Here is a 13,387-nt window from a genome sequence, read left to right as displayed (position 1 = left end):
CCTTGGAAACCCTACTGGGCAGTTCTACTACTCTGTCCAAGGGGGTTGCTATGAGTCGGAATTGACTCAACAGCAATGAGTTTGGTTTTTGGATTTTGGAGGAATAGTCAAGTAACTGTCAAAAGATAACACTTGTAAATTTTATAAGTTTAAAATAAAACATGCAAACTTGTGACTCTGTATGTTAAATGCCTGAGATGTTTAAATGAAAACAAAGCTATCTAAAGATTCAGACTAAATTTGGTTAGATGTTCTCCCAATGTGAAATCAAACATTTAAAAAATTCAGGCTATGCACCATTTTCTTGGCAATATGCATGGCAAAGACCATTTTAGAAACTGCAACCTTTTTTTGAGATACAGAATGGCCATTTGCTGGACCGTGATAGTAACTGTATTACTGATTTTATCTCTGATATAGGAAAACCATGTAATAAAAAAAAATCATAAATGAAAATAAAATTATTTAAAGATATAAACTAAATTTGGTTAGGTGTATTCCTAATGGAAACCTCCTCTTTTTCCAGAAATGTAAGTTATGCCACATTTTCTTGTTAATGTACAAGGTCCTATTTAAGAAACTGATATATTAAAATCCTTACTTGCAGTACAGGAGAAAAAAAAGATAACACTTGTCTTATATTTGACAGAGGTAGCACATTACCTGTGTGAAAGGTGCCTCAGAGTACAGTTCCAGTGGGCGCTAGTCACATGGATCACTATGCGAATGAGGCTGCCTGCAGTTGCACGATGTGCAGTAGCCTTGGACTGGCGTTTGGTACCTAATTTGGAACTGCCTTCGTATTTTTTCTGTTTCATGTCTATAGATCCAGTTGCCCAGGAGTATGCATTTTAACAATTTCACCAGATGATTCTCATGTACAGGACACTTACTGGCTTAGGGCAAGCTCACCCAGGATTCATCATGTACTAGATCAGGATGCATAAGTTATGAAGGTCAAGTAAGAAAAGCTGGAATGTCTTTAAACCAGGGGTTCCCAAACTAGTATCAAGGGAAAACTCTTTGGAGAGTTATTAAGAAGTGAACTGAGTATAAAGTCTCCTATGGCACAAAAAAAGTTAGCTTAACTGTTCAAGTCAAGCAGGGTTGTTTTCCTTTTTAGCAGGGGAGGGGCAGGAATTTTCATATCTTTAATATGCTAATGTTTGTTTTGAATTGCCAATAGGAAAATTTAGCAATTTGGGAAATGCAAAATTTCCGAAGTTTATTTGATCATGGAATCTTCTATTCCCTCTGAGGATCAAAATTTGTATTCCACGGGAAAGCCATCTTAACCCATGAGAAACCTCACACTAGACCTTATTTTATTAATATACTATAATTTGAGAGAACAAGAAATATACAAGTCTTAGCCAATGGAAAATCTTAGTATTTGGGTGAAAGAATGACATTTCCCTTTGCTTAAAGAACAGGGATTAATGGAAAGATAGCCTGGGAATAGTGATCATCTAGTCTGTTTCAAACTTTCTTTTGGCTGAGGACCTATTTCATAAAGTTCAGTCTTAACTCAGAAGAATGTAACAGAGAAAAAAACCTTGAGGCAGTAATGCTATGGCTTAAGGAAGGGGTTGGAGTGGGGAGTCCAAAGTCTCAATCAGCTCCTGCTCCCCAGTGCCCCTCACCCAACTTCTGAGTCTGTGAAGAAACTCTGACTGCTAGGAGTGTGGTGGGAAAATCACGGACCTAGAAGCACCTTTGTTTTCCATATAAATGTGAAGGCTTAAGTATCTAACTTTTACAATTACCAGAAAAACCAAACCCAAACCCATTGCCATCGAGTTAATTCCGACTCATAGCGACACTATAGGACAGAGTAGAACTGCCCCATAGGGCTTCCAAGGAGAGGCTGGTGGATTCAAACTGCCGACCTTTTGGTTAGCAGCCAAACGCTTAACCACTGTGCCACCAGAGCTCCAAGAAACTACATACAGGTACATGGAAAAGTTATACTCTTGGCTTTAAGGCAGTTTTGTTAAAGGGGAATGATTTATACTGATGCTATAGTGGATTGAATTGGAGAAGGCACTTTGAAAACCAAGAGACAAATGGGGGTGGCAAAGGATCTTTAGGACGGGACAGAAAAAGTTGACTTTAGGAAAGCCAATTGCCTAGGAAAAAGCCAGAAAACAGCTATGTGAATAGGTCAGAATGGGCTAGAAATTTGTTGTTGTTAGGTGCTTTGGGGAGCCCTGGTGGCACAGTGGTTAAGAGTTTGGCAGTTAACCAAAAAGTTCAGCAGTTCAAAGCAGCTCTTTAGAAACCCTATGGGACAGTTCTACTCTGTCCTATAGGGTCACTATGGGTTGGAATCAACTTGACGGCAATGGGTTTGGTTTTAGGTGCCTTGGAGTCTATTTCAACTCATGGTGTTGTTGTTATTGTGTATTCCGACTCACAGAGAACCTATATGACAGGGTAGAACTGCCCCCATAGGGTTTCCAAAGCTGTAATCTTTATGAAAGCAGACTGCCACATCTTTCTCCCTCGGAGCAGCTGGTGGTTTGAACTGCTGACCTTTTGGCTAGCAGCTGAGAATAGCCGTTGCACCACCACGGAGGATATCTATGTAGATAGGCCAGAATGGATTAGAAATGGTATTCTAGAAATAGTACTCTGCCGATATTTTTAAGCTGCAAATACTCCTATTCCCAAAATATTACCATTGGCTGGGAAACATAGCTATACAAAGACTGGCCCATGTGTGATACGTTAGTTGGTCTGAGCGGAAGCTTCGATAAAGGCGAGGGCTTTAGGGGAGTGTCCTATATGAAGGTAAAGGTAACCTCTTTCCTCTCCCTGGTTGGAACTTAAGAGTCAGTGAAAAGCATGAACCAAAGGTTCTTGGGTGAGGAGCAATGCCTTCTCAACCCTCATCTTCATCAGTTTTGTACAGGACACTGTTGATATATGACGCTGTTGTTTATAATACCTTACATATGTATAGCTTTCATACCATTGCCCTTGAACAAATGTCCAGGTAAGCAGTTCAGGTAAAGCATAAATCCATTTTTATTCCAAATTCACTGTCCTATAAAATTTCTCTCTACCACTACAAACAAGTAGTTCAAGAATAGGGTCCTAAACTATATTATGATTCACACAGAGAGGACCAGCCTAGCCCAAGACCAAGACTGACACAAGAAATATCACTCACCTGTCCACAATGATGCCATGAGGTATGAGGACATATTCCAAATCTTCATAATAGTGCTGTGGGTATGTGAATAAATTCAAGTCATACCATGGCCAATTATCCATAATCTGTAAATCAGATTATTTTGGATATGGTATTTTTCATTGGAAATTTATTTTAAAAACACACAAAAAAAACCAAAATGAAAGACAGAATGATACTGAAAACAGAGAACAGATCTGAAGATCTCAATACTGTCTTAAATTATATTCTTTGAACCTATGAAAACTTCAGTGGGGTAAGGTTACTTGTCTGAAGCAACCTGATAAAAGACGTGGTACCGAAGTGAACAGAGTCCTCCATTCCTAACTATTAGCATCACACAATAAGAATGCAATGGCAAATTTGAAATTTGAAATTTTGTAAGTCAGTTAACATAATGACTTATAGTTAATCTGATAGTATTGCCTATAAGAGTGTTGTCATTGTTGCTGTTAGTTGCCATCCAGTCAATTCAGACTCATGGTGACCCCATGTGTGAAGAGTAGAACTGCTCCATAGATTTCACCTTTTGGAAGCAGATTACCAGGCCTGTCTTCTGAGGCACCTGTGGGTGGGTTCAAACTGCCAAACTTTTAGATAGTAGTTAAGGGCTTACAAATGTTTGCACCACCCAGGGATGATTCTGTAAGAGTGTACATGTATAAATATATAAGTTATACCTAAATTATAAATATTAGTATGAATACATTATTATGAATAATATTAGATTTGTAATTATATTAATATATAATATACTGATTCATTACAATATATTATTATAGTATATTATATATTACTTTATGTTAATGGTAAATGCCCCATCTGCCTGGTAAATACTACCAATTAAAGTAGATGTCTCTTGGGATTAGAGTATACGGAAACTTTGAGTGACCCAGTCCATTATAGTAGAAACTTTAAAAGGATGTCCTATGGTGGGAACAAAAGCCAGTCCTTTTGGGTCGCTATGAGTCAGAATCAACTTGATGGCAAGGGGTTTGAGTTTTTTGGGTTTTTATTGGGAAATTGATGCCTATTCATAGACTGGATAGTCTGGTAGCAAGTCTTCTTCTTCCTTAGGACTGGATGTGCAAGTTTTATGGTTAGAATAGTAAAGAGTTGGGAGAGAAAATGAAGATGAAGATGGAGTTATTTTTACTTTAAAGAAAAGATGTGAAAATGAAAGTGTTACACAATCAAACCACATTGTAGCTGTATTGCAGGTTCCCATCCTTCAATAACTCCTGCACACTTTCATCAGACTCTTCTGTCCAGCTTTAAGCTTTTGAGGCCCTCCATAATACAGATAGATCCTAATTTTCCAGCCCAACTCCCGAAACCATCCCCTTCCTGTCCTCTGGCTGGTTTTCCGCCAAGTCCTGATCATTCCCAGTTCTATGTTCTGTTCAGGTGTCTGTCTTGCATCCTGTGCCCTTTCCCTTTTCCCCCTCTATCTCTGTAGTCCAAGCTCAGCTCTCTCCTCTGAAGCTCAGGTCAGGTCCTACCTCTTCCTGGAGGCCTTGCTGACTACTCCCACCATCTGATCTCCTTTCCTGAACTCCTGGTGCTCCTTGCGGCTCCCTTCTCTTCCAAAGACTCCAATTCAGGTTTCTTGAGAAGACTCCTGTCCCTTCTACACTTTTCCTTACTCAGTCTAACCTGTTTTCTGTTGTCTTAGATCCCATTTGTGCTTGATTTAATGCTGGGACATTCCCTTGCTTGCTACCTTCCGCCTCATGCAGGACTCAAAACCAGTTCCCCTTTGCTTTAGAAGGAAAGCTTGTGGTCCAACCCCTACTCACTCCCATCCCAGACCTGGGTTCTGGAATGCCAGCCAAACCAAACCAGATTATTATTTCCCCCCTAAATTTACCCTTTCCCTAACTCGGTAAAGAGCAACTCATTCTTCCAGTTGCTCACACCAAAACCTTGGGGTTGTTGACTCCTTTCTTTCATATCCCACATGCAGCCCATTAGCAAATCCTATTGTTAATTCCTTGAATGTTTAACCAGGACCACCTCTCAGCACCTCCACTGCTACCACCCTGGTCTATGCCACATCATTTCTCTAAGGACTACTGCAGTAGCTACTAAACTGTCTCCCTTCTTCCACCTTTGCTTCCCTCCAAATGGCAACTGGAGTGAACTTTCAAATTTTGTCAAGGACTTCCCATTCCACTCTGAGTAAATTCAGAGTCCTCACCACAGCCAACAAGGGTCTATCTTGCCCCTTTACCCCCAGGCACTCTCTTCCTCCTTCACTTCACTTCAGCCACTGGTCTCCTTGCTATTCCTTGAAGTGTCAGGCATGCTTCTGTCTCAAGAACTTTGCACTTGCTATTTCTTTTGCCTACAATATTCTTTCCCTGGACAGCCACATGGCTTGCCCTTTGCTTCCTTCAAATCTCCATTCAAATGTCACCTCTTCATAGAGGCCTTCCCTGACCACCTAGATAAAACAACAACCCCCACCCCGTCCCATCTCTGTATTTCTCTTGCCCAGCTTTCCTTTTTTTTCATAGCATATGTTACAACCTGATGTGACATGGGTGTGCACCTGTTTGTTTTTTGTCTTGTGTCTTCCCAATAGAAAGTTAGCTCTTTCTGGCTGACTTTCTTATTCATTGTTGTATTCCCAATGCCTAGAATGCTGTCTGAACCATAGTAAGTGCCCAAAAATATTAAATGAATGAATGAATGACAGTCTCTGTCCGTGAACTACTAAAATACATGAACTCCAGCCTCAACCCTCAGTTTGTCTCCTTGTGATAAAGAGCCCCATTGCTCAAGGCTATCAAAACTCCCATCTACCCTCTGCAGACTAATAGTGAAACGGTGCATGTCATCTATAAATTTGCCCTACTTCTATCAGCAAATTGGTTGGGTTCCAACGTAGAATTTGCACAGCATAACTCTGGCTTCTACTCTGAGAATTCCCTGAGCCTGCTGTAACCACCAGCCCCACAATGGCTGGTCAAAGCCTGAACTACCAGCTATGCATGAGAAGCCTCCATAAGATCCTCTGGCAGGCCAAGGTAAGGACCATACAAGAATAGCCCAACCAGGCCCTTGAGAGATCATCCAAATGCAGAACACTTTCTGGCTCCTTTTCCAGAGCACACACATTGCCTACTTCACATCCTGGAGCCCTTCCACGTGGTGGGAGTCATTAACTAGGGTTTTTCTGAGCCCATGCCTCCCACCATGTTCTAGGTGACTCTCAGAGACTATTTTTCCATCCTTGTTCAAGAGCTCAGCTCTGACACTTACTGGCTGTGATGTTGGGGAACTTTCCCTGTCTGAGATAATGTCTTCCACCTTTAAACAAGACGTAATAAAACTTATGGTCAGGGTTGTTGTTAGGATTAAAAGGGATAGTACAGACAATGTACTTAGAGTACCTAGCACATTGCCTGGCATATATAAGTGCTTAATAAATAATGCTAAAATTTTTGATAAGCAAATGACAAAACAAATTTAGAGATGAAAACTGTAATGGTAATCTGTAGGTCAGAGGCAGCATAGAGTAGTGGTTAAGAGCATGGACCTAGAAATTCAACATACCTGGAGGCAAGTTTAGGCTCTACCACTTACTAGTTGTGGGACCTTGGGCATACTGATTTTTCTAAGTTTCAGTTTTACTCATTTGTAAAATGGAGGTCAATGCCTATTGTATAGGGCTCTTGTGAGGATTAAGTAATAATGAATATAAAACTCTTATATCAGCAACTGGTCTATAGTAAGTATCAATAAATGTTGACCATTTAGATGGACTAAAAGTATCAATATTCAAATTATAAATTACATTATTTAACCAAGTAAAGAAGTACCCCAAACCTATTTGCCAAAGTTTTGATACCCTAGTTAAAGTTCTAAATTTAAAAGTAGAAGAGATGTATTTCTCTAAAACTATTCCATAATCCAAATTGGCCTTATTTCCAATTAATCTGAAATAGTGAGTTTTCTTTATTGAGATAAAAGACAATTGAGGAACTACTGGTTTATGTTTTTTATCCTTAATAGTGGACACATATTTCATTGTAAATAAATCCTAAGCCTGGAAGAATGGAGGTTGCAGTGAACTGTAGATAATTGTTATTCACCTGCTTTTTTTTCTTTAAAAAAAAGAAGTCTTTAAATAGTTTTAGTATCACAGATAATGTTCTCTAAGTTTATACAGAACAATGCTGTCTCTGTTCAAAAAGGCAAAACATCGCCAAACTCAGGAAGTGACAAACACATTCACCGAGCCATTTTATACAACATTCAAATCCCAGAACTAATTCCAATTCTTTTTCTCATTTGAAAATCTCACATTGAAAACCTTCTAAGTCATTAAAAATAATTTTTTTGCTTAGAATATTTCTTGCATTATGTTTTCAGCCCCCCCCGCCCCCCCCACTGAGAAAAATAGTTTGGAAACACATCTAAAAAGCTACTATCTGCTCCTCTCTGCCACTGAGCTCCACCCTCTGGGCCCCACTCTGTCCCTGAGGCAGGAACCATGGCTGTGCTTAGTCCCCAGGCTCCCATCTTGCCCTCCATCATCAAAGAGGAAGGGAGTCTCATCCCTTAGCTCTGATTCAAAGAATCCCAGGCACGAACATCGCCTGGCCCAGCTGGGCTCACAGGCTTAGCCCCAGAGCCAGGAAGTTGGGGGCAGCCCACATCAGAACCACATATTTAGAATAATGGGTAGAGGTGGTTTCATAAAAGAAGGGCCTCAGGTTCTGTAACCAGAGGACTCGACAGAACAAATATGTGTGCATCACATATGCCTCTCTCTTGTGTGATGGGCTCAGAACTCAGAAGATAAAACTCCTTAAACCAGTTGCTGTAGAGTCTATTCAACTCATGGCGACTTGCTGTGTGTCAGAGTAGAACTGTGCTCCATACAGATTTAATGGCTGATTTTTCAGAAGTAGATCACCAGGCCTTTCTTCTGAGGTGCCTCTGGGTGAACTCGAACCACCAACCTTTCAGTTAGCAGCCAAGTACGTTAGCCTTTTGCACCACCCAGAGACACCTAGTAAAGCTGTGTTTCTTAGATGATTACTTATTACAGTACTGCCACATTTCCATGAAGGAGGAAAGCTGGCTGTAACAGAAACACAACTATGATTTTAGATACTTCTCTTATTTCTACCAAATTCACCTGTGTAGGCACTAATTATGGCTACTTGGATAACACTTTGGTGAAAACAGAAAACAGAAACAAAATGTGCCTGCTTTGGTATCACTCAACAAATAACCTTATTTGGTTATGTTCTCTCAACTTCAGGGAGATGTGTTGTTCATCTTTTTATCTTCAGATCCTTGTACGGCACTGGCATGTAGTAGGTGCTTAATATACTCATGGAAGGGGGAGAAAGCTTTTTTATGGGAGAGGATACGCACAAATGTACACAAATGCTGCTATTTTACAGAAGAAAGCAAAATGATGTTTTTTTAAAAATACTGAAATATAGGGAAAATATAGTAGGGTATATTTATCCCAGTAAATAGAGGGGGGAAAAATTCCCCTCTCCTGGAAGTCACATGACCTGGGATCCAGGGAAGTAACAAAGATGCACCAACCAGGGGTCTGGTGACCCTACTAGCTACAGATCAAGTAGCAGCTAACCCTGAGCAAACTTTCTGAACTCAGAGTCTACCTCTCTTATTTAGCACTTAGCATATGCTACCATTTAATGTTAATAATCTACTAATGTCCTACTCTGCTAGTTCAACTGTCAGCCACTTGTAGGCAAGAGCCATCTTAAATATCTTACTGTTCCCTTCTCCAGACACAGTATCTTGCACAACTGTATTTCTCATTTTATGCTTTAGTCGGTCTGGCTCTACTCACCTGGCCATCTTCATCACCAAGTTTCTACCAGCTCAGAATTTTCTTCTCCACCTCATCTCTCTGACTACTCCTTGGGTGATTTACTCCAATAACTGATTCTTCCAACTACTCCATCTTATAGCTTCTTTGCCTGCCTTAGCTCAAACTCCTTCATCTTTATTCCACATTAGCAACACATTGACCTAGCTACACTGAATCATCCAGAGCTATCCCATCTTGGAAAGTCCTCCCGAGATTTGCAGCTTCCTATTGTACCACAGTGATTGAAAGTTGGCCTCAATCTCGCCTAGTAATGTGATCTTAGTGATCATTTGCTATTAATGTGATCTTAGTGATTTATTCTCCCAGTGACTTAGTTTCCTCCTCTGTAAAATGGAAATTATAACAGACCTACCTCACAGGTTTGTGAGGATTTAATGAATAATACAGGAAAAGCACATAATAAGTTCTCCGTGTTGTTGTTGTTGTGTGCCATCTAGTAGATTTCAACTCATAGCAACCCCACGTGACAGAGCAGAACTATCCCACAGGGTATTCGTGGCTGTAATCTTTATAGGAGCAGATTGTCAGGTCTTTCTCCTGTGGAGTCCCGGGGGTAGGGGGGATGTTTCGAACAGCTGACCTTCCAGTTAGCAGCTCGGTGCTTAACTGTTGTCCCACCAGGGTTTCTCATGTTTGTAATTATTACACTTTTTTCACTTGTACTAAAACTTCTATTTGATTTTTTACAACCCATCCTTGAGGGCTTGCTGCTCTCCCACTATATTACCCTCTCCAACCTACGTGTCACGGGCTTCCAGCAGCATCTTGAATTCACTCTGAACTTGCCTCACCTGCCTAAACTCAACTTGAGGTTAATCCAATGATCTCAAGTTCTGCTGGAGAAAATGGCATAAATGCAGCAACTGATTCCATTACACATTGACACATTGACTATTTCTAACCCTGTTGGGTTCTGATGCAGCTTAGCAACTGTTTCTCATCCCCAAACCCCATGCCAGCTAGTCTGGCTGCTTCTATTCTCCCTCTCACTACCTTCCTGCATCTTTCACAAAATTACCTTGCCGCTGCTTCAAGAGAAAACACAGGCCATGTAATGTGAACCTTCTCAACGATGTTTCTCTTAACCGCTACTAATCCACATCGTTTCCTACTCTCTCTGCTTTTCTTTCTAACTCAAGATAACTTTATGGAATTTCAAACTTTACTTTCAACATGTGATTTAACCCCAGTTCCTCCTGTCCTTCTACTAGCAATTACTCCCTTCGTCAGGCATATCTCTTGCTACTGGCTCCTTTCCCTCAGTCAAAACAATAAATGCACATCTCTCCTTTGGGTTCAGTATTTTTTTCTTCCTTCACTGCAAAATTCCATACCTCTTATAGCTCAATGACTTCTTTCCCACTTCAACCCACTGAAACTCAGTACCCCACGAACCCCAACTGGGTCAAAAATTTTGTCTTCCTTCCTTTTACTATAAATGTAATTCTTTTAAAGAAATACAAATTTTAAATATCTCTTACATCTATTCCCACCCTGCCCCCATAGGTACCAGTTGCCATCGAGTTGATTCCAACTCATAGCGACCTATAGGACAAGAGTAGAACTGCCCCATAGGGTTTCCAAGGAGCAGCTGGTGGATTCAAACTGCCTGCCTTTTGGTTAGCAGCTGTATCACTTAACCTCTGCGTCCCATAGGTAGGTATTGTTAAAAGTTTGGTGTGTATCTTTCCGTTCATTTTCTGAGCATATACCTACACATAGACATAACAGCAGGAACTGATATAGCACCTACTATGTGCCAGGAACTGTTATTATTGCTTTTAATCCTCACAGCAACCCTATGAGGAAGTTACTATTGCTAATCCCCATTTTACAGGTTAGGGAACTGCAGCAGAGAGAGGTTAGTTCCCAAGGTCACATAGCTCATAAGTGGTGAAGCCAAGAGTCTGGCCCCAAAAGGGCCTCTTTTTACATTAATAGATTAGACTATTTACACGGTTTTATCATTTGCTTTTTAAGCTTTAACAAATCTACCTATTTCATCCCAAAAAACCCAAAAACCACTGCCATCTAGTCGATTCTGACTCATAGCAACCGTATAGGACAGAGCAGAATGGTCCTGTAGAGTTTCCAAGGAGTGGCTGGGGGATTCAACTGCTGACCTTTTGGTTAGCAGCTAAGCTCTTAACCACTGCACCAGCAGGGCTCTATCTCATTAGGGCATATAAATTTACCTTATTCTTTTTAAGAGTGTCTAATATTGTATTATTGGTTCCTGGGTTGTACAAACTGTTTGCTCTCAACTACTAACAGAAAGATTGGTGTTTCAAACCCACCCAGCAGGGTCATGGAAGAAAGACCTGGCAATCTGCTTCCGTAAAGATTAACCAAAAAAATAAACAAACAAACAAACCCGTTGCCATTGAGTTGATTCCGACTCATAGCAACCCTACAGGACACAGTAGAACCGTCCCATAGGGTTTCCAAGCAGCTGCTGGTGGATTCAAACTGTTGACCTTTTGGTTAGCAGCCGAATGCTTAAGCACTGTGCCACCAGGGCTCCTCCGTAAAGATTACAACCAAGAAAATCCTATGGAGCTCAGTTCTACTGACACACACGGAGTCATGCTGAGTCAGAATCGACTCGACAGTAATGTTTTCTTTTTTGTTGTTGGATATTGTATTATATGGTAGTACTATATTTTAACCATTCAACTGATGGGACTGGTTGTTTAAAAGTTTTTCATTACTATTGATTTTGTAATTGTTAAATTTGATGGCTTGTTTTCCATCTTTATCCTACTTGCTATTTGTGCAGCATCTGATTCTTCTGATGAACCCCTCTCCTCAACCTCTCCCTAGGGACCTTGCCTTCTCTCTCTCTCTCTCTGTCTCTCTTGCTTTGCTACTTTCTTGGTCCCTTTATCTGGCTTCTCCACTGTCTGACTCTTACATTTGGGGTTTCCAGGGTTCTACCCTTAACAGACTCATCTGTCAGTTTGTCATACTGTGGTGGCTTTCGTGTTGCTGTGATGCTGGAAGCTATGCCACCGGTATTTCAAATATCAGCAGGGTCACCCATGGTGGACAGGTTTCAGTGGAGCTTCCAAACTAAAACAGACTAGGAGAAGGATCTGGCAGTCTACTTCTGAACAAATTGGCCAGTGAAAACCTCATGAACAGCAGCAGAACATTGTCTAATATAGTGCCTCGCAGGTTGGAAGGCACTCAAAATACGACTGGGGAAGAGCTGCATCCTTGAACCAGAATCGATCTTAATGACATGGATAGAGTAAAGCTTTCAGGACCCTCATTTGCTGAGGTGGTACGACTCAAAATGAAAAGAAACAGCTGCAAACATCCATTAATAATTAGAACATGGAATGTACAAAATATGAATCTAGGAAAATTGGAAGTCATCAAAAAAGAATGGAATGCATAAACATCGATATCCTAAGCATTACTGAGCTGAAATGGACTGGTATTCACCATTGTGAATGGGACAGTTATATGGTCTACTATACCAGGAATGGAGTTGCATTCATCGTCGAAAAGACATCTCAAGATGTATCCTGAAATACAAAGCTGTTAGTAATAGGATAATATCCACATGTGTATAAGGAAGATCAGTTAATACAACTATTTATTCAAATTTATGCACCAACCACTAAGGCAAAAGATGAAGAAACTGAAGAATTTTACCAACTTCTACAGTCTGAAATTGACTGAACATGCAATCAAGATGCACTGATAATTACTGGTGATTAGAACGTCAAAGTTGGAAACAAAGAAGGATCAGTAGTTGGAAAATATGGCTTTGGTGATAGAAACGACACCAGAGATTACATGATAGAATTTTGCAAGACCAATGACTTCATCATTGCAAATGCCTTTTTTCAACAACATAAATGATGACTCTACATGTGGATCCCACTGGATGGAACACACAGGAATGAAATCAATTATGTCGGTGGAAAGAGACGATGGAGAAGCTCAATATCATCAGTCAGAACAAGGCCACGGGCCAACTGCAGAACAGACCATCAATTGCTCATATGCAAGTTCAAATTAAAGCTGAAGAAAATTAAAACAAGCCCATGAGAGCCAAAGTACAACCTTGAGTATATCTTATCTGAATTTAGAATTTAATTTCAAGAATAGATTTGATGCATGGAACATGACTGAGCAAGGCCAGACGAGTTGCAGGATGACATCGAGGACATCATACATGAAGAAAAAGGTCACTAAAAAGACAGGCAAGAAATAAAATGGATGTCAGAAGAGACTCTGAAACTTGCTCTTGAACATAGAATAGCTAAAGCGAATGGAAGAAATGATGAAGT

At 40.4% G+C, this 13,387-nt stretch overlaps 1 protein-coding gene across 1 annotated transcript in view; it reads right to left on the bottom strand.

Annotated features, from left to right (window-relative positions):
* PRTFDC1 (phosphoribosyl transferase domain containing 1) overlaps positions 1–3,279 on the bottom strand; it is an 84,159-nt gene extending 80,880 nt beyond the window's left edge. Inside the window, 1 exon segment of the mRNA XM_012556697.1 lies at positions 3,176–3,279. Within this exon segment, the coding sequence (XP_012412151.1) occupies positions 3,176–3,279 (104 nt within the window).
* Positions 3,280–13,387: the final 10,108 nt, after the last annotated feature.

This window comes from Trichechus manatus, unplaced genomic scaffold (genome assembly GCF_000243295.1).
Source record: "Trichechus manatus latirostris isolate Lorelei unplaced genomic scaffold, TriManLat1.0 scaffold00075, whole genome shotgun sequence".
Classification (NCBI taxonomy): Eukaryota; Metazoa; Chordata; class Mammalia; order Sirenia; family Trichechidae; genus Trichechus; species Trichechus manatus.
The sequence above is the reverse complement of the archived record's forward strand: the minus strand, read 5'-3'. Positions and strand labels throughout refer to the sequence as shown.